General features: G+C 39.6%; 2 protein-coding genes across 2 annotated transcripts in view; both read right to left on the bottom strand.

The window, feature by feature from the left end:
- LOC118799051 (Schwann cell myelin protein-like) overlaps window positions 1-10167 on the bottom strand; it is a 45746-nt gene extending 35579 nt beyond the window's left edge. The window contains exon 1 of the mRNA XM_036558739.1: window positions 10086-10167. Within this exon, the coding sequence (XP_036414632.1) occupies window positions 10086-10159 (74 nt within the window). The 5' untranslated portion in view covers window positions 10160-10167. The remainder of the gene's footprint in view (window positions 1-10085) is intronic.
- Window positions 10168-11396: 1229 nt separating this feature from the next.
- On the bottom strand, window positions 11397-22115 carry LOC118798527 (sialic acid-binding Ig-like lectin 12). The gene is made up of 5 exons (XM_036557908.1): window positions 22108-22115; window positions 20419-20459; window positions 18787-19131; window positions 17934-18227; window positions 11397-11698 (listed from the first exon to the last, which is right to left on the bottom strand). The coding sequence occupies exons 2-5, from the start codon at window positions 20444-20446 to the stop codon at window positions 11397-11399; spliced, it is 969 nt and encodes a 322-aa protein (XP_036413801.1). The 5' UTR covers window positions 20447-20459; window positions 22108-22115.
- Between the last annotated feature and the right edge of the window lie 240 nt (window positions 22116-22355).

The following is a 22355-nucleotide window of genomic DNA, read 5'->3' as shown; positions in this document are numbered from 1 at the left end:
GTAGAAGAAGAACACACAGGAAACATAGTGACTCAGAAAAAAGCTCTTTTACTGAGCCTGGAGGAGGAAGAACCGCTGCTCATCACTAGCTGATATGGCCTAGAAGCAGGCAGGTCACTTCTAACCACACATTTCCTGTACATGGTAGCTACTCAGCACTGCTGAATTACCCCACAAGCCAACGAAGATTAGCACAAATAACATGTCTGCACATCTTCGACTGAACCGCAACTTATATAGACATTTGAGTCTCTTTTACTGTGAGTCCAGTGCTCCCGTGGTGCTCTGCGTGTCGTCACGACTCTGCATGGCCTCGCCTCCTATGCACCAAAAAGAGCCAGTAGAGGGACTCGACTGAGAGTGATGTCTGATGCTGATGTCTATCAGTAACGTTCAAAAGTCACTTTACACTAGTCCGAGTCTTACATCGCTGAGGTGCAAGTCTAAATCAAGCCTTAAGTCTCTGAGGTGTGGACCCGACTCGTGTCTCGAGTCACTGAGGTGCAAGTGTTGCCTTTTTTCCTCTATGGGATAAATGAATGGCATTCTTGAAAATTGCCATTTTTCGTCCAAATGTCACTAGATTGTCTGAATTATGAGGTTATTAAGGAGTGGAGATATGCATACATACCTTGCTACATGCAAGCTGATGCTTCTGTTCATAGAACTGGCATAATAAGATTGTTAACCTCGCTAAAATATCCCACACAAACCAGAAAGCTTTGTCAAATGTGGGGTTAAGTTGCTTTAGTAGTACAGTACAGTTTGAGTAGCTGATACTAATACTGTTGTACAGTAGAAGTACAGTATTAGACTTACTACAGGAGTATTAAATGGCTTGTAACACAGATTTAGCAATATGCACATTACCACTACTTATCAGCCTCATTGTTAACCATTAGCAAAATGTCCAGCATCCCTTAGTGACCTAAGATTAAATAATACTTTTTCCTAATGATTTCACTGATTTTTTAAAATCCTGTTTTAGAATTGCTCTGCATATGTAAAACATCTTGTCACATAACCAGGTTTCATCAATGAGAAACCATTTTTAACATCAAACAATATCTTTAAGAGGTTTAACTTGAACAGTTGTACAAAATCTGTACTTTTTATATCATTAATGTTATACTACATTTAAAAATATGTATTTTATTCTAAAAAATTCATTTATCACAAAGATTTTGGTCACTGGTGTTATGAGGACTCTTACATTACATTTTAACACAGAATTTTCAGCTCTATCAAACTGCTTTTTTGGGTCAAGGCTCATCAGAGAGGAAGTATCTCAAGGCATGAAAAGGCCACACTTCCTTGTTATATTTCATGAATGTATTAATAATTTGGTTTATCAGGCAGCACATAACATCTATGTGTCACTGGTGTTACGTGCTTTAATGGCTGGATAATGAAAGTTTTGTCAAAATAATGTCATATTTCATTTTTATTACTGATTTTAAGTAGTTTTACAAGTTTACTTGACCACCAATGAGCCAGCCAATTTACAAAATCCTCAGTTTTACCAGATTGTCACTGGTGTTCCACCATATTCATATTACACCAGTGACATGTTGTGACACCAGTGACTAATGTTAATATCATAAATGATCAGAACACTTGAAAACCTGGGAAATACGGAAAAAGTGTACTTGACATTTGGACGTACAATAATTTTATGGCTTTAAAATTTACTAAATGTTTCACCAAAAGTATATATACATTTTAAAATAATAAACTATGAGTACATCATAGTTTAAGTTTTTAGCATGCACATCGGCCCACAGCTAGAATCTCCACTGATTTCAGTCTGTTTGTGCAATTTTGTATAGTTTATGTCATAGTGTTGGCTATGTAGCTTACATGGCAACACAAATGTGAATTGTTTCAGTTTATTTCATTTATTTCCTGAAAACCTATTTGACTATTTGATTAAAGTTGTGCAGGTTTTACTGAAGGGTTTAATAAACACATTTTAGACAACTTTAGGAATTATAAATTAAGATTTTTTTATCTTATATACACTGTCAATGGGATTTACTCAGGAAATATCAGTGCTATATTTTGATTAATACAAAGTTTGAACATTCACAGCCAACGTATGTTTTTTTTGTTGTTTTCTGAGTAAAAATATCTCATTCTCTACAGCGAGCAAACCTCTGCCTACTTTAACCTTTTCAACTCCTTGAGACCACCGGTGGTTCCAAAACGCACTTCGTCATATTCTTTATAACTTTCATATTTCATAAGCTACATTCAAAGGGTGGGGGTCGTATGAGAGCTGTAACTGTCTTCTTTCCAGTCAAATAGATGGGTGATGTAATTTTAAACCTTTATAATAAAAGAAGCTGAACTCACATTTTTTTTTCTACTGAAAGTCGACCCATTTTTCCATAAATCTGGGCCATAAACTATAAACAGATGGTGTCTCTTCAGTGATCTGCTCTGTACAAATTATTTTTATGAAATAATACAAAGAGCGTCTAAGATTTCTGGCCTTCAGCAGTAAATTGAAACCATATAGCAATATGTGTATGATCATAAAACACATTTTAATTTTAGGGGAGCTTTAAAAAAAAATAACAAAAATTAACATTTATTTCATGCACTTATGGAATAATTTGCCTTATGATTTGGTTGTGTAAATTCAGATGGAAAAAACAAAATATACCCTGGTCAATAAGAGGTTAATGCACATTTTCTGTTTACTTGCTGAGTTTATCATATTGGGAAAAAGCATAAAATCTAAGGTGCTGAAATTGAAACTGTTTATAAAATATAAAATGTGCTAAGACTGTATCTGTAGTATTTTGGTATCTGTATCACCACAATTCGCATCCGTGATAAATAAACTGGCTTTTTGCAGGTTGCTGTTTGTATCTGTAATATTACGGTTTGTAATCGTGCACCGCGATTCGTCAGCTGTCTGTAACTGCAGGTTTGAATCCTGTTTATACAAAACTGAAAATGACACTGTGTTCATTTGTTTTCAGCATTTCAGTGTTTCTGTATGTAGAAGTGTGACGTGGTCACTGTTTTAAGTTAAAAAAGGGTTTTCGAATGATGGACAAGGAGAACACTGCACTCTTAAAACTTGCAAACTTACTTTATCTAACAACAAATTCTGTTAATCTATAAACACTTTGATGATAAACCACAAGAAGTGACCACTAATGCCCTTTTCTGGGCTTTAATCATAAAAATGAAGAGTTATAACCAAAGCTTGTATGATCCATGGCCTGTATAGTTAGATGTGGTATGAAAACAATTAAAATGCTAAGTACATTATTACATTTACAATAATTATTCAATCCTATAAGATCTTTGACTAAAATAATAACATTAGATCAGTTGCAAACTGTTGCTGCTGTAGCTTTATAAAACCTGACCATCTACAGAGGGAGTGGAAACATTTAATAAAGCCTCAGTTTGATAATCATACTGTGGTTAAACATTTTAACTTAAAAAGCTATGGACTTTTTCCTAAAGCCACTACTATAAGCACCGTGTTTTAAGCTTTAGGGCTGACAACAGCCAAAGTTTATTCATATAGCACTTTTTTACAACAGGTATTGTCACAAAGCAGCTTTAAAGAAAAATCTGTGTCCAAGCCCCCATGAGCGTCGCCAATGGCGACAGTGGCAAGGACAAACTCCCTAAGAGCAAGACGAAGAAACCCTGAGAGGAACCAAGACTCAAAAGGGGAACCCATCCTCCTCTGGTCGTTCCCGGATAGCAAAGCAATAACAGCAGAGAACGAGATTTGATCATTAGTATAACATATGAAGGGGAAAAGCAGGAGTAGCAATGTCTATGATTACAATGATGCAGCAGTGCCATCGGGAGACAGTCGGAATACATCTGAAAATTAAAGTGATGTGCAATCGTCCCTACAGCTCAGAGCAAATTACAGAATTCGAGGGTTATACAGACACTTGTCGTGGAGCTGCTGACAGCATTTTATTCAGGGAAGGTGAAAAAACAGACTATTTATAACTGAGATGCCAAAATGTTTGCATTCATTGACGCGTCTGGGGCTCAAGTAGGTGTTTGCCCATTCAAGTGGGTGTTTTCCCATTTTTGGAGAAGAAAGATGGTAATAATAGAAAGATAGTAATACCACCATAGTGGTTGTGATGGAATGGTTTTCTAAAGCCTGCTGCCTCATGCTTTGTCCAGGTCTTCCCACTGCCCTTCAAACTACGGAGGCTCTCTTTCATCACATTTTCCATTGTTTTGGCCTACCAGGGGACATTACATCAGACTGAGGGACCAAGTTTACTTCTGAGGTGTGGACAGAGTTTATGGAGTGCTTGGGAATCCACAATAGCCTTACCTCTGGGCTTCACCCTGAGACAAACTACGAGGTGGAGAGGCTGAACCAAGAACTCGGCCGGTTTCCCCACAGATATTGCTGGAATCGGCAGGGGCAATAGTGTAGGTATCTTCTCTGGGCTGGATATGCCCAGAACTCTTTTGTGCACCCCTCCACAGGTCTCAGGCCCTTTCAGATCTACCATGGTTATTAGCCTCTGCTCTTCCCGTGGATTCCTGGTAGTGGTAAATGCTGAAATTGCCATTCTAATTTGCTAGCATACTTTGCTAGTTTGTTTATTTTTACCTGTCCTTTCAGACAAGTAAATTCATATCTACTTGGTCAACACAAACCTTCATTTGCTAGTTGGACAAGCGTTAATGTTGGGCCCTGACAACTATAACATTGAATATGCTTTGTTTAGAATGGGATTAATGTAGCAGACTAATCCATCTGCTATCTTGCTAGGTAGCAAGATAAAGGCTGCACAGCTAGCAACAACAAAAATAAAGTGCTAAAGTAAAGCTTACAGCCCAACGAAGCAGTTATTCACAAAATGTTTTGTTTAAACCTGTCTGAAAAAGTTATTGCAGGTGGTGTGCACAAACACCACCAAGTCAGTGTCACTGCAGGCTGAGAATGATCCACCACCCAAATAATACCTGCCCTATGGTGGTCCTGTGGGGGTCCTGATCATTGAAGAACAGGGGGCTAACAAAGTATGCAGAGAAACAGATGGACTACAGTCTGTAATTGTAGAACTACAAAGTGCTCCTATAAGGTAAGTGGAGCTGATAAAATGGACGAGTGTAGAAACAAGGAGGTGGTTTTAAAGAAGTGGCCGTTCGGTGTGTGTATGTAAATGAGCCCTGTTCTGACTGGCTGCCCTGTATTGTACCACTTTTGAAAAGCAGACCAAGCTGAAACACTAATTTCTTTGTGAATGGGTGGGGCTAACCCGCTGAATTGGTGTAAATGGGTTGGTTTTCATGACATCACAAAAACAGTGAATTCAAAACTTAGCTTAGTTTCTGTATATGGATTGGAGAGTGAGTGGTACAACTTAATAATGTTCACCTTAAACTCATCAGAGTGAGCTTTATGATAGTAAAAATGATTTAGGTGGAATGTTCTAGCATAAAGCATTTGGAAATGTTTTTATGTGCATGTCAAACACACAGTTGATGTTTTCTAGAGTCAGTGGCCAGTGCATATCTGGAGAATGGAGACCAAACACTGGAAACAGCAGCTGGTGACTATGATGCCCAAAATAGTCCCAAAATAGCTCTATTACCATATCAGTATACATAAGCAGAACACCGAAACCATTTTTTATTACTTACTTTACTTTCTCTTCCTTTTTCCATGTAGACATGTGTCAGAAACTGTCCAGAACTGATGACCAGAGGATCTGGGTGATTGAATATGATGCTCGTAAGGTTATAAATGTTCCAGAGGAGCATTTACTGTACAAACAAAACCATTTAGCTATTTAGCACACATTCACATTTTGACAGCTGTAAAAAATGTGTTCACCCACAATATAGTGTGATCTCACTTTATGTGCTAATTTAACACTGATATCTGACGCAAATTTCTCTGAGGGGAACTTCAAGAGGCATGTCTAGTTTTGCTAGACCACCATCATACTCAGAGATATTAAATTAGCTGTTCCATGCTATCATCCCTTCTGGGTAGTTATTTTCCAAAAAAGAGCAGATACATCTGTGTTTTTATGGATTACCTATCATACCTATCAGACTCTAAGATGATTTCCACTCGCAAGTAGACAATATGGCCAAAAGTATATGGACACCTGACCATCACATCTATATAAGCTTAAACATTCTATTCCAGAATTATGGGCACTGATATGAAGTTTGTGGTTATAACAGCTTCCACTCTTCTGGGAAGCTTTCCATAATATTTTGGAGTGTGTCTGTGGGAATTTGTGCCCATTCAGTAAGAAAGAGCATTTGTGAGGTCAGGCACTGGTGTTGGACAAGAAGGCCTTGCTCACAATCCCTATTACAGTTTATGTGTTGAGTGGGGTTGAGGTCAGGGCTCTGTGCAGACCACTGAAGTTCCTCCACACCAAATCTGTCAAACCATGTCTTTATAGAGCTCATTTTGTGCACAGCGGCACACGTCATGCTGGAACAGGAAAAGACCTTTCCCAAACTGCTGTCACAAAGTTGGCAGCATAAAATTATCTGAAATATCTTCATAAGTTGTAACATTAACACTTTAAAATTTCAGGCTTATTACATACTAAGGCTTATTATTCAGTAACCAGAAGTGTGTAATAAAACTTTGGGCCTGCAGGTGAGCTCTGGTCATTTAAGGGGTTAACATTACCCATCACTGGAACTAAGAAGCCAAAGGCAAGCGCTGAAAAACAGCCCCAGCCCATTATCCCTCCTCCACCAAACTTTACTGTTGACACTATGCATTCCGGTAGGTAATGTTCTCCTGGCATCCTCCAAAACCCAGATTCGTCCTTCAGACTGTCAGACAGTGAAGCATGATTCAAAGAGTACGTCTCCACTGCTCCAGAGTCCAGTGACAGTGTGCTTTACATCAGTCCATTTGATGCTTGGCATTGCACATAGTGATCTTAGGCATGTGTGCAAACCCAACTCATGAAGCTCTCATGCTGATGTTGCTTCCAGAGACAGTTTGGAACTCTGCGGTAAGTCCTGTGGGGGTCCCTGACCATTAAAGAACAGGGTAAATGGGGGCTAACAAAGTATGCAGAGAAATAGATGGACTACAGTCTGTAATTGTAGAACTACAAAGTGCTCCTGTATGGTAAGTGGAGCTGATAAAATGAACAATGAGTGTAGAAACAAGGAGGTGTACTTAATGAAATGGCTGGTTGGTGTAAATGTGTTCACACATACAAGCAAAGCTGCCATATTTTACAGTCCTGTTTGAACTTAACATCAAGCCAATTATCAGCCTGCTGAATACTGAATAGAACCCAAGCAGATCTCTATTTATGACATACTGTTATCTCCAAAATAGGCATGCTAATCTGGTGCATGGTTTATCAGCACCTCTCTTCCCCACTCATCATCGGTCAGTTTATGACCAAAGGAGCACTGCTGTTTGGTTACTGTGAGAGTGGTGCACCATTCTCATCAGTGACTCAGTGTGTGTGTGTGTGTGCGTCACAAGAGTAGTGAAGCTGTGCTTTTTATGCAGTGCATATGTGGGCTGACATCCTGCCAAGAGCCGCTTTGTGGAAACTGACCGTAGATAAAGTGCTAAAGGTTGTGTATATATATATAACGTGACCAGCTGTGTTCACATGTACATTGACAGTTTATACATTGCTGTGAAAAAGTATCTGCGCCTCTAGATTTCCTCAACCATTGTGTATTTGCCTTGTTTCTTAACAAAATTCTTCAGATGTTCAAACAAAATTCAACATAAGACAAGAACAACCTGATTAAACACAAAGCACAGTTTTTAAATAAGCACTTCATTTACTGAAGGAAAAAACTACACAACACCAAGTACCCATTTGTGAAAAGTAGTTGCCCCATTAGTTATTCAGTCAACCATTTAACCAAATTGAGTTGAAAATTGGGATCTTGTAAACTCGACACACGCAGGTTTGATTACTGCAAGACCTGTTGAATCCGAACATCACTTAAATAGAATCTCTTCAGGGATGTGAAGTAAGCTAAAAGGTCTCAACAGTCTGCACACTATACCACATCAAAAGAAATTCGTGAAGAGAAGAGAAAGTTATTGAAATCTGTCAGTCTGGAAAAGGTTACAAAGCCATTTCTCAGGCTTGGCAACTCCTGTGAACTACAGTGACAACTACAGTTATCTCCAAATTGAGACAATTTGGAACACTGGTTCTTCCCTGTGGCGGAAACTCCGAAAAGACGAGTCACGAAGGAACCCAGAGTCACCCAAAGAGACCAAGCTGGTAACCATGGGAGAGCTGCAAGGCGAAAACGACTGCTAAGCAAGCAGAACATAGAAAAAAGGGTTGTCATACACAAAAAACACCTTGATGACCTCCAAGCACTTTGGAATAATGTCCTGTCCTGAGTTGAAAGTGGAACTTTTTGGAAGACTGGGGTCAAATTACATCTAGTGTAAAGCTAACACAGCATTCCACAATAAGACCACCATACCAACAGTGAAACATGGTGGTGGTAGTGTGATAGTGTGGGGACACTTTGCTGCTTCAGGGACTGGGTGTCTTGCCATAATAGACGTAACTATGAATTAGTTTATGATGTGAGGCTCAAGCAGAGTCAGGTTAAGCAGCAAGACAGTGATCCCAAGCAGAAAAGCAAGTCTACCTCTGAATGGCTCATAAGAAAAAAAAATTAAGGTTCTGGAATGGCCTAGTCAAAAGTCCTGATCTGAGCTCTGTTGTCGTGGGATATTGAAAGGACACTTCATGCTGGAAAGCCCTCCAATTTTACTGAATTAGAGCAATTTTGCAGAGGAATGGACCTAAACTCCGCAGTGATGTGAGAGACTGATGTCGGGACCAAGAGCTATTTTCTTCCTTGCCCAAAGCCCCAACATATGATGGTTTTTAAAATCTAAACTATTCTGTGCTGTGGTTTTGTTCTAATTATTGTCTTAATCACTTACAAAAATAAACAAAAATAAAATAAACAAAAATAAAAAGGGTATTCAATCAAAAATAAAAGATAGTAGAATAAAAGACTTCAGCCGCTGAGTTGTTGTGGAAGGGAGAAAAAGGCTTCTTCTTTATTTCAGCATCAGGTGGCACAGGGTCTCAAGAGACCCCAACTGCGCAAATACAGTGTTCCAAACAACAGTTTATATGCCATTTATCTGGGATAATGTGATATCCCCCCACCTCACTTCTCAAATTTTGATATTAGCTCATTCTCTAATAGGTGCATCTCTTTGTCCATCAATTTGGCCATCGCATGACGAGCTCACTCCTCAAAACTGGCTTCAACAGGTTTTTACCAGCCTGCTCTACCTTTCAAGGTCAACTTGTCCCTCTCTTCACTGGGTCAGTAGGTACACACAGGCCTCTCTGTGAACCCAGCTGCTTTCCAGTGTCTAGAATCTCCTATGCAGACAGACTAAGGCCGACCCTTTGTGAGAGAATTCATATTCTCTGTTAGGCAATACTTCCTATTTGGTTATTGATTACAACATCTAATCTATTTGATTACTGATTAAGGGAATATTTATTCAAAATCTCAGTCACCCAATATCATAATGCTGGGCGAGTTGCAATAAATCAGCGTTACGACACAGCTCAAACTGTTCTACGGACGGCGCACTAATAAACGCACTTAATGGAAACATCACAGCCCAAGACCCATCCCCACACACACAAGAAACAGCCAAGCCAACGACTACCCAGCACAACCAAAAGAGGACGAGCCCCCAATGTATATTACGACCTGTCTAGGGGTTTGTGGTGATCAAAACATGAAAAAAGACAAAAGAGAGCCAGATGACGTTTGAACAGATCAAGTCGTGTTATTTTCCTTTTGTGCTGCTCTTCTGTATACACGACACAGGACAGCATCAGAGTGGGCAACAACAAACATAGCCAGCCTAGCTAGAGATTTTAGAGAACTAACTTACCTATGTAAAATTAAAGAAACAAAAATACAGCCAGTCTTCCCCAACTCCCTGACTATACCAAAAACAGGAGAAAACAAAGTCAAAAGAAATGGCAATGGTAAGTGGTTGGGGCGAGGGGTGAAATGGGATTGGGCCTATGACACATGTCTATAATAAACTTTACCTCTTTTTTAAGCAGATAGCTGCCACAGCAATTCCTAGGATGATGCACACCACAGCCACTACAGCAGCTACCATCGATCCAGAGTTTCCTGGAAATGATGGAAAAAAGACTTAAAGCAAGAATCCATGAATTAAATTTCTACAGTTTTCCACATTCCTCACGTAATTATGGCAACACATGTTTGGTGTCTTAAGTTTACTTCTTTAGTTTTGCACTGGAACTTAGAGGTTAATGTAGCTCGTGGAAACTTATGGTCACCGAGCAGCACTGTGCTAACTGCATGTTTAAGTCATCACACACTTGCCACAAATTGTCAAATTCTTAAGTTCTCTTAGACTTGCTTATGTGGTTTCTGACACTATGGCAAACTGTGGTCTATAAAAAATGACACAAGTACATTAGCAAAGCTAATAACAGTAGTAGCCATTCTGAAGCGTGAATTTTGTCTGTTTTTTTGTGCATTTTAATAAATTACAGTACCTGAAACCACATAAGCCGATTACTCAGCAACAAGACATGGCATGAGGCAAGTGTATGATGATGTAGGCCTCAAGTCCTCCTCTCAAAGGAAGAAAACAGTTAAATTCCTGATAGAATTTTGAAAACTTAAAAAAAAAAATGGAGTGATGTTTGAGTGATGGACAACCTTGTCTTAAAACTGAACGATAATCAGTTTAAAGCATTACATGATTTACTCATTTAACTATTTAAGTCATTTTTTGAGCTGGAAATGTAACTGTGTGCTGAACCCTTGTGTGGTGTTGATGTTGTTGTTACTCAGTGGTCTGGTGGACCCACCATATTATTGGTTTTTAAATCAATAGTCATAACAATTTATGTAAAAATACCAGATGTTTATTATATCACACATGGCCAGCGTAGAGTTCTCCTTTAGCAGCTGTAGCCAGTCAGCAGCCTGTCCATGTTGTCCACCCTCACACACATATATACAAACACATACACTCACAGCAGGCCATGTAGGAGGAGAACAGAGTGAAGGACACAGCACCTCCACACTTTTATTCCTCGCAGGTTCAGCCCAGCACCACATGAACAGAGTGGAGTCACTGAAAATGTGTTAATTTATATGTTCTTCACAGAAAATGAGCAAAGGTGAGGAATCTGAGGTTGAAATAATAATGAATCGCATCATTTTTTCTTTTGGTAAACATAGAAAATGAGTCCCACAGACCCCAACACCACACAAGGGTTAAATAACAGAGAGAGAAACAGAAGCATTCTTACTGTTATGCTTCTTGTACAACAAGTGAAAACACAGTTTGACTGAAGGTCTGTCTAGTGTTCTTTCACTCACACACCATTTAGAAAGGCACTACCTTCTGACAGTGGATGCAGGATTGGCATCTGGTAAGTGTCTGTCCCCACAACGTTAGACGCCTTACAGGACACGTTGCTGGCCGGCGGTCCTGTCAGCTCTGACACTGCTATTCTTCCAGCATATGTAGTCGTTGTGTTAAAGTGTGGGTGGACAGCGCTGCTCCCATCAACCATCCAGAAGATGTTAGCTTGGGGCTCTGCTTCTGCTCGACACACGCACTGGACACCTCCAGCTGACACAAAGCATGTTGAGTTCATCAGGATGGAGGGGGGGACTGAGAGACAGGGAAACACAGGACAAAGGACATGACTGCTGAGTCTTAAAGCTGTACTGCTCAACACGTTAACCAGGGCTAAAGGTGCATGAAGCAGAAACACATTGGTGTTCTTACTGTCACAGACTTGATCTTCATTCCTCTAATGCATTATCGCTCTAACACACTTGATTCAACTCATCAAAAGTTTAGTAGGTGCTTTTTGAGTAGGGCATTCACCAAATTGAGCTGGACCCCAATCCTCCCAGACTGGAGATGAAGCTTTAAAGCACTAGTGTATTCTGGTCTGAAGCAGTGGAGAGGTTTTGCCAGCAGAGGGGGCAGTGCCTTTATTAATCACTCTAACACAGTGGCCCAGTCTTATAGATCTCTGTAGTCGTTTCGTCATTCTGTAGATGGTGTCATGCCCATATTAGGAACTCCAGACTAAGCTGGATTTCTCTATGACAGAAATGAATTGTGGTTTGGAAAATCGCTCTTATCATGCCCTATGGAAAAATAAAATGTTCCAAAGCCGATGCATTTTGACAGACAAGCAGGGCTTAATGTGTACTAGATCCTGCTGGAAATAGATCTAGTGCTTCTCATATCTGGAACAAAAGCCTCCTGGAACTTGTTTACGTGGATCCAGCCCTATTTTTAAATGAAATAAAATAGAACAGAAAGAAGTGATATTAATAGAACATTTTACTAAATTATACTTATTTGCGTGTATCCTTTCCAAAAACCCACCAGCTCATTTTGTAGATGATAACTGCAGTCTTAGCGTAATCAAGTGATCAGTAGCATGTTTTACATTGCTCACGCATCATGAGTGCTAGCCAATGGCGAGTTTTAGAAATGATGAAAAACAAGAGAATTGACAGAGGACGGTGATCCCCAGACCACTGGCAAAGCCAGCACTAGCGGCAACGTTGATGTTGCTAGCTTGGCACCAGTGCCAACAACAGCTAGTGATTTGGGCCTTTAGGGAGTACAGGGACTCAAACGCACTGGAAACTCCTGATGGACTGAAACAGTTGTGGGTTCCTGTGAACAGCATTCCAATCTCAAGTGCAGTGCAGAGTGCGAGCGGTGGTTTCCTTCAATTGACCATGATCTGCTAGTCACAAAATGGGTCCATGCACTTTTTTAGATTATCGTCGCTTCTGTTTCTGAAACTTGTTGGCCCAACGCTCACACAATTCCACCCTGTGCCAAATGTGGGCATATGGGCATTAATGTTGTTATATTTGTGTTATGTGGTTTAAATGACATAATGTAGTTTTGTGTAGCTTTCAGGGGAAGTCGTGGTCTGGAGGTTAGGGCAGCCCTGTGACCAGAAGGTTGCCGGTTTGATCCCCTGAGCTGACAGGACATGACTGAAGTGCCCTTGAGCAAGGCACCTAACCCCCAACTGCTCCCTGGGCCCCGTGGATAGGGCTGCCCACCGCTCTGGGTAAGTGTGCTCACTGCCCCCCCAGTGTGTGTGTTCACTAGTGTGTATGTGGTGTTTCACTGCATGGATGGGTAAAATGCGGAGGTGAAATTTCCCCGTTGTGGGACTAATAAGGGTCACTTAATCTAATCTAGTTTAACACTCTGTAAATGTTCTGTTGACACCTCCAGTCATCCCACAGCATCAATGAGATGTTATGGTTGCATCATTGTACTGTGGTCATCATAGTAACAGTAGGTGTATTTTATGGCATTGAATGCTACCGTATTAGGTGGAGCACTTAGAGCACTGTTGCATCTATATCCTCCCTGCCTACTCGCTGCTCCCAATAACTGTCCAGGAAACGTTAGTTTTGGGCGCTGCTTCCACTCAACACACACACCGGACACCTCCAGCTGACCCAGAGCACATTGAGTTCACCAGGATGAACTGAGAGACAGGATAACCAGGCATGACTAGTTTTAATGCTGTACTGCTCAACATGTTAACCAGGGCTAAAGATTCATGAAGCATAAAAACACACTGGTGTTCTTACTATCACAAACTTCAGTTCTCTAAAGCAGGGGTCTTTAACTCTGGCTCTCGCTCAAACACACCTGATTCAACTCATCTGTTAGTGGACTAGTAGGTGCTTTTTGACACCGGCCCTCCAGAACCAGAGATGAAGACCCCTGATCTAAAGCGCTGGTGTAATGCCATACCGCCTATTCATTACCATGAAGTGAACAAGTCTCATAGATCTCGTCATCATTCTGTAGTCGCCTTCATGCCTATATTAGGAACACTGAATAGACATAATAAGACTGATAACTTCACCACAGTATCCCACGCAAACCAGCAAGCTTTGTCAGTGTGGTTGTTTGAAGGCTTCTGCAGTTTTAGGCTGTGGTCACAGTAGCTGGTGTTGGTATATAATAGTGTTGAAGTTAATAGTAGACTTACTTTCATGCAGTGTGATTTCAGTGCGAATGAGCATTAGCTTGCTTGGAATTTGTTTGTAGTTGTAATTTGACTGCAGCACAACCTCGTAATTCAGGGAATCCTGTAAAAGGACAAAATGTTTTGGCTTTTTTTTCGGACATTTTAAATGACCACAGGCCATGACCACGATGATGTTCAAAAATGCCATTCATTGATATCATAGAGAAAACCAGTTTAGACCTGGAGTTTCTGCTATGGGCATGATGAATACAGAGAGACGCACATTTCATAGATCTACTGGACTCTGCTGCCTTACTCTGTTCACACAGCCTCACTGATGATAAGCACCACTTCATAGCACAGAATAAGGTTATGTTCAAATTAGGTTGGGTTTCTTCTTTTTGCTCATGTTACCAGGTAAGGAGACGCTCCAGTGCCACTAATGGACCAACCCCCATGCTAAGGGCTATACTGTGACAGTTAGCAAGACTAGCCTGGCTAACACTTACAGCACAAAATAGCCTACAAACCATTTGCATTACATTCATAGTATAATTTTACTTTAAATATGATCCTCAATGTTTTTCCACTTAGAATCACTCTAATTAAGTATTTTTACTTATTTTTCTTTCATTTTTTAAATTATTTTAATATTCACAAACTACATTATCTCTATAAATAAAATATGTAGTAAATGTGAAATATATATAAAATAAAAATAAGATAATCCTTTATTAGTCCCACAGTGGGGAAATTCACAATGCTGCAGCAGCAAAAGGACAATAAGGCACTGAAGGAAAGAAGTAATAATGTAATTAACCTTATTAATTAACAATGTTACAGTTTGTTAGTTGCTACTGAATAGGCAATATATATAATACTAAAGATAATAAATATAAACTCTGTCCTTCACAAACTCTCTTCACAAAAACGAACCATATAAATATTATAATTTAAAAAGCAAAGAAATATTTACACAAGAAGTAAAGCCATTAAAATATCACTGGAAATACCAGTATACACAGAAACATTTATAACGGTGAACCTGTGAGCATAAATCCCTGTTTTTTGGGTTTTTTTCTACAATAACAAAAACTTGGTTAATCAAGTTATCAGTGCCCCTCATTGCCAACATTATGTTTGATTATTTTCAAAATGACCACAGTATTTGGAGACCTCTCTGGTGGAAATGTGTAATTGCAGTCAACGTGAGAACCCCTCACAATGGACATTCAGCAGTATTTGCTTTGATTGACCTCTTCCAACAGAGCTACGGGCAGTGCAGGACACTGATGTGTCTCGTTTGACAGCTTTAAGGGGAAACGATTTTGGTGCTGTGTGGGTCATCGTGGAACCCTTTTGGTTAACAAGCCACTTGTACTCATTTGGTTCAGGGTTGCTCTTACTAGGACACATGAGTGAGATTGCACCACCCTCAACCACACTTCTATCTGCTCCATCTATTTTAACATCTTCAGGGGCGTCTGTGGAGATGCAGTGAATATAGATTATATGTTTTATCGCTGCATTTCTTATGACCTACAAACTATTTCACTGTAAACAGTCCAGAGTTAGCTGAGTTCAGTAGCACAGGTAGTGGCAAATAAACTATATAGCCAAAAGTATGTGGACACCCCTCCAAATGATGAATTCAGGTGTTTTAGCCACACCCATTGCTAACGTGGATAAAATCAAGCACATAACCTTGTAATCTCCATAGACAAACACTGGCAGTAGAATGAGTCATACTAAAGAGCTCAGTGATTTAAACATGGCACTGTCATGGGATGCCACCTTTGCCACATGGGTTTCAATGGCTGAGCAGCTGCACACAAGCCTAAGATCAAAATGTGTAATGTCAAGTGTTAGGTGGAATGGTGTAAAGCATGCCTCCACTGGACTCTGGAGCAGTGGAAATGTATTCTCTGGAGTGATGAGTCCCGCTTCACTGTCTGACCATCTGAAGGATGAATCTGGGTTTGGCAGATGCCAGGAGAACGTTACCTACTGGAATGCATAGTGCTAAGAGTGAAGTTTGGTGGAGGAGGGTTAATAGACTGGGGCTGATTTTCAGGCTCTTTAGTTCCAGTGAAGGGTGATGTCAATGCTACAGCATGCACAAAGTGAGCTCCATAAAGACATGGTTTGGAGGAACTCCAGTGGTCTGCACAGAGCCCTGACCTCAACCCCACTGAACATCTTTGAAATGAACTGTAATGTAGATGGCCTACCAATCCAACATCAGTGCTTGAGCTCACAAATGCTCTTTTGACTGAATGGGCACAAATTCTCACAGACACACTCCAAAATCTTCTGGAAAGCTTCCCAGAAGAGTGGAGGCTGTTATAGTTGCAAAAGGGGGCAACTCCATAGTAATGCCCATGGTTTTGGAAAAGGATGTCTAACAAGCTCATGTAGGTACAATAGTCAGGTGTCCACAGACTTCTGGCCATATAGCATAAGTGGAAAACAAAATCTTTCTGAATAGACAGAGAACAGCAGTGTAGAGGGAAGGGAAGCTGTTCCTTTATATAATTTATTCAATTTCATACTATGGCAATGAAACACATTGGCTGGCAAGGCAGACAAGGAGGCGGAGTACAAGCATGAGTGTATTACATAGATAATCCAAATGACAGGTAGGCAGATAAATAGTACTGGGATCCATGGAGAACACACCAAAACACGGCAACAAAGGGAACTACCAAGAACACGAACTGACTAGGAAAACTATGAAACACAAAGTCTAGACTTGCACAAAGAAAACTCAAGCAGGGAAACAAGAACTTTAAGATCATAAACCTAAACCAGGAACATACAACAATGCTGGCTGGGGAACAAAAGAAACACAGGGATATATATACTAACACAGAAGACAAGGAACACCTGAGACTAATGAGTGGGTGGGGTTAGGAAACCAGGATCAGGTAAAGGCTGAAGTCAGGGCAGGGCAGGGGAGGAGCTAACACAACATCAAAAGCACATGGCACTAGAAAACAAAGGCACATGGTAGATGTAAACAAATGACACAGGGAAACTAGAAAACAAATTAGTGTTATCATTTGTTAGTAGCTGTGCTTTATGAGGAGCTTTCATAGTGGAGGCTTCTGGTGGATAGGTAAAGAAAAAAAGGACAGTCTGCTTCACTATTGGACAATTTCACTTTAAATTAGCTGGGCAGGCCAACATGAGGAGCTGTTTTCCTGGACATCAGTTGAGTCTAAACTGATGTCTAAACTGACAGTGGCCCTAAAATACGATTTCCTGTTGTTTTGGAGCTCCATCAGTTGAGCTCATTGGCAGGTGGAGAGAAGTAAATTGTTTTGGGAGTAGAGGATTCTCACCCCTCGCCTTTCACTCGTCATTGCTCCCTAGCAGCTCAACACACACAACATTTCACAAGCAGAGAGCTTCATGGAGTTATTATCTAAAAATATACAAGTCCACTGGTGGAATGGTCAGTAGCAGAGCTGCAGAAAGAGGCTATGCCTAGTCTTCAACCAAACTGCAGGGCTAATGGTGAATCACCATTGGACTTTTTTTAGTCTAGGCTTAGGCTTAATCTGGATATATATAACTAGCCCTAGAAGATACGCACACAGAGTTAGCTCACTAATAACAAATTTTAAATGAGTAAAGAAGGACCTACAAGATACTGATAAACATGCTTAGTTGTATATCATTTTTCCTATTTTTACATTCACTTTATATGTATTTTGATTATTACAAAAAACATTGAGAAATGATTTTGTCTGATTCTGGTGTACATTGCATTGAATTATGATCTACACAGAAAGAATGAAACATCGCTCTGAGGTTCACCACTTTTAACAATACAAAGTGAAGAAAACATGACAGCTTGTAAATTTTACTTACATAAGATGTTGAGCATAACAGTTGTACTATATATAGATTTGCCGTTGAATGTGCTGTTGCAGCTGAGTGTTCTGTTGTGGTCTAGACGGTTTGCTCTGAACTGAGCACGTGCCACCAAAGTCCACAGTCCTCCTGAGACCACAGTGCTGGTAACGTTGTTAGAAATGTAAGACAAACCCATCCATTCTAACGGTGGTGGGGACGATGGACAGGAATACTGGACTGTGCAGTTGGCAGAGAATAACTTTCCATCCGTTTGTGTGTTCTCAACGGAAATGCTAACCTCAGGGTTCACTGGAATCAAAGCACAAATATTAATATTAATTGGTCAGAAGACTTTCGTAGTCCAAAATCATAATCACGTGTGTAATTATTAATTTAAAAGTCATTTAAAATCATAGTGAATGGGAAATCATAATGATGCATTTGACATATTTGGGAGTGAAATATGGTATTGGGGAGGGTCTCTGAGCTGGCTGAGGGTTTTTTCTTGGTAACAGGTGGGGGTGGTGGAGATAAAGATAATAACATATTTTATTATATTATATTCTAATATTATTTTCCCATCTGCTGGTACACAGTTACACAGTGATGTAATTAAAACTCAGATGGTTTAGAGGTGAAAAGTTAAAAAGAGGCAAAAAGAGGCAAAAGTCATTACACTTCTACAAAAAATGCAGGAAAACAAGAATGCTATCTTTTAAAAGGTATGGTATAACGAAGTGTGTATTATAAGAAGAGGCACATGAACTAAACCATTATAAATAAAAAACTAACAAGTTACATTTTGATAGTTTCAATACTCATTTTCCTGGCTGCAGGTTTTGGATGTTTGTATTGTTTGTATACTCACAGACATTTATTAGGATGTATTTATATTGGTTGCTAGATGTCTCTGGATAGATCCATGGATACAAGCTTATCCCATTATCTTCCTGGCGGACATTGTTGATCTTCAAGCTGCAGTCTCCCTGACTGGGACTTCCAGGCACTGATGTTCTTCCTCTAAACTCAGCTATTATACCTGCAGTGTTTCTAGAATACACTACAGGGTACCCTACACCTTTATACTTGAACCAATTCACGTGACTGTGTGAGCTGGTGTGGCACGATATCATCACACAGCTGCCCTTAACAGCTTTAACTGATTCTGGCACCTGAACCTCCCAGCCATGACTCAGGCAGCTCAGCACTGAAACTGTGGAGATGAAGAGAAAAGATGACAGAGAGTGTTTAACTTTGTGGGGTCACTACTGATCCAAAAAATAACTGCAGCATTTCCATCAATCCGAGAACATTTGTGGTAACTTGTGGTAACTTACTAAAATAACATTTCAGCTAGCAGAACTATATCTTCCATATATTCTCATCAAGTCCAAGTCTAAGTTGGGTGTGTGAAAAAAAATAATAAATGAAAATAAATTGTTCACAAAAAGGAGAAACAATTTTGGAGGTTTTCTTTAAACTGGCATGTAAATTCGTAAGAAGTGGAAAAGGTGACAGGTTCAGAAAACAATCCCTCTTAAGGGGGACCTGGAGGTTTGGTCCCCCGAGATAAATGTTAGTGATTTCAACAAACAAATGAAGGTGCACTCTGAGAATAAAACACATGGAAACAAGTATCTGTTGTAGAATGATTCCAGATTGTAGATTGAGTTCAACAACTGTGCCAATGCAGTCATTTCCAAAATTGTACTGCTTCCTAGTTTTTTTGACTTATTTGTTAAAAAAAGCTACAGCACGTACCAAAGTTGAAAGGTCAATGTGTACTAAATTTAGCAGTCACATTCTTGTGAGATCCCTCTTCAATAATTATTATAAATAGAGGCAATTCTAAAAACTCTGTCCATCATAATCTGATAAACTCCCTATACTGGCTCCATGAGGTGTTTTGTGCTCTGATCCAGTAGGGGGAGCTCTCACATAATAATGATCGCCCTCTTGACTAAAATCTAGCCATTTTGTAAAGAACTCTGACTGTTATGCTATGTTACGGTGGGAGGACAAAAACAAAAATGGAAATCCATTAAATGTAAGTTAATATAAATTGACCAAAACTGTCACTTTTTAACGCTGTGTCCACCATCCCCATAACACATGCCAGTCAACCCCATAGTGGGGCTGGTTGGCACAAGTGTCCACATGAATTCACTAATTCCAGGACATATTTTCTGAAATTGAAAGTGTGTAATTTTAACTACGACGTTCACCTTTTATTTGCTGTCTGGGTTTTCTAAAGTACAGTATGCCTGAGATATACAGCAGAGAGTGAAAACTGTGCCAACCAACTCCACTTTCCACTCATACAGTACACAGTGAAAATGAAATTATTAAGAAGACTGAGTGCTTTTAAAAATATTAACAAATAAAAGAGATTTTATGACTGGATAAGATACTGAAACTTCTGCTTTGTATCCTGAACAATATGCAATGAATCACTTTCATAACGTAGGCGAGTAAAGTCATGATTGAAAGCAAACTTTACCAGTTAGGAAGAGTTCACATCTCTCCATTGCTGGGCGAGGCCTAGAAAGGGAGTGAAGACAAAGGGAAGTGAATCATGCTTTAGACTATGTAATGGCTTTGCTTTAAGGTTTTATGCCTGTAGTTCAGAGTGTGAACAAAAATATAAAAACTGATATCAAATATCATAGCATAAACAATTGGTGTAGGCTATAATTAGAATTCTCTGACTGATGCAAGTTCAGTTTTTTTTGACAGATTAAACATTGGAACAAGACTTTTACTTCATTTAATGGTTTCTACAGCTGTGCATGTAAGTGGGTTAAACACGAAAGGCCAACATACAGACGCGATTTATTCAGACGACAATATATTCATTCCAAAATATGTAGAATTGACGGTATCTTGCCTACCAAACGCCTTTTTTGAATGACGAAAACGCGACATTTAATCCGCCCCTGTCATATTTTTTGCTTGCCAGCTATTTTTGCGAACTTTCTCCGGCGACAAAAACTCACTGACCTCCTCTGGAAGGACGACAACCAAGGCGATGGAGCAGCTGTGTTCTATCAAATATAGCTTTTTCACAAACGTCAGAAACACCAGAATCTCCAGAAATCAGCTCAAACTGAGGCTGAATCCCAAACGGCTCCTATCTGGACATACAGTGCACTATTTGTGTGTAGAAGCAGTTCTATTAGCTGTGTAGTGCGCTATGTAGGGAGTAGGGAGTGAGACGCCATTTGAGATTTAGCCACCAGGAGAAGCGCAGCAAAACGAAACTCACACAGTAGCCGTGCTGAATTAGGAGGTTTGCAAACAAACCGGGTTTTCAACAAACAAACAAGCAAACACATAAACAAACAAGCAAACAGAATCAGAGCCGGTTTATCACTGCACGTTTTCTGACTGCATTCCAACGCCACGTACGCACTGATTTTCCCACCTGTATTCCGTCAACACGAACAGAGGACTGGTTGTGAATACGAACTACTCAAGTATTAAATAAACACATAACTCCTTCAGTAATATTATAGTATATATGATACTGAATAACTACTAAAAATAACTCAAAAGAAGCCACGAAAAATCATTTAAACTAAACAGTATTTAATCCCTACGGAGGGGGTTAATTTGTTTAACAGTGATGATATTTGTAGTACTTTCACTTTTGCCCAGACTTCCACTCAAGTGGAGCTACTTTACTCGTTTCTGCCAACAGGAATAAGACAGGCGTCTTCAAAATGCCTCATCCAGAAAGACGAGCAAGAAGACGTGATAGATCGTTCCTGAAAACTAAACTAAGGAGAAGTAAGTCTTTGTGGAGTTACTCCACCCGTTTTAGTACTCGATAACAAACGGGTCATTCTACAGAAATGTCCACTTTTCTCTCTCTCCATAGGAGTCACTGGTGTTACCTATCACCTATGATGGTGTTACACAAAAGAAAGGTAACACCACCGACAGTAACAATGGTGACATTTTTAAGAAAACATGCGTTTTACAAAATGGCTGCTACAGAGCATCAAACCACAAGTTGTCTATCATGGAATATCCACTAAAATATGTAATTTAATCCATTTGTATTCTATTTTTCACAATTGTCTAAGAATAAAGTGGGTCACACCAGTGACGTCAACTAAAAGCTTCATATGAAGTCAGGAGCTAAATGAGAAAATTTCTGAGAACTGAAAAGACACAGTGGACTCACCATGTGCTTTTTTTCATAGATCCTCAGAAAATAGGTAAAAGGAAGTCAAGTGATGTCATCAGCGTGATTTTTATTTCAAAAGAGATTTTGAAATAAACACGACTTCTGGGGACCACAACTTTCATTATATATTTTATAATATTTATTTAGCAGTTGTTTCTTTATGTAATTTAATTTATATATTTCATAGTCATGTATAGATAATTGTAGTTAAAATTGCAGAAAAACATGTTTTTTTTTCTTTAAAA

The sequence above is a fragment of the Colossoma macropomum genome, unplaced genomic scaffold (assembly GCF_904425465.1).
Source record: "Colossoma macropomum unplaced genomic scaffold, Colossoma_macropomum, whole genome shotgun sequence".
NCBI classification, from domain to species: Eukaryota; Metazoa; Chordata; class Actinopteri; order Characiformes; family Serrasalmidae; genus Colossoma; species Colossoma macropomum.
The sequence above is the reverse complement of the archived record's forward strand: the minus strand, read 5'-3'. Positions and strand labels throughout refer to the sequence as shown.

Bases quoted from the DNA above. Each gene is read 5' to 3' on its own strand.
- LOC118798527 (XM_036557908.1), bottom strand. From the start codon at position 20,446: ATGGAGAGATGTGAACTCTTCCTAACTG. The intron at 19,132-20,418 runs GTAAAGTTTGCT...TCATCTCCACAG, and splicing joins ATGTGAACTCTTCCTAACTG to TTTCAGTGCTGAGCTGCCTG. The intron at 11,699-17,933 runs GTAAGTAAAATT...CCTGTCTCTCAG, and splicing joins TGTTATGCTCAACATCTTAT to TCCCCCCCTCCATCCTGATG.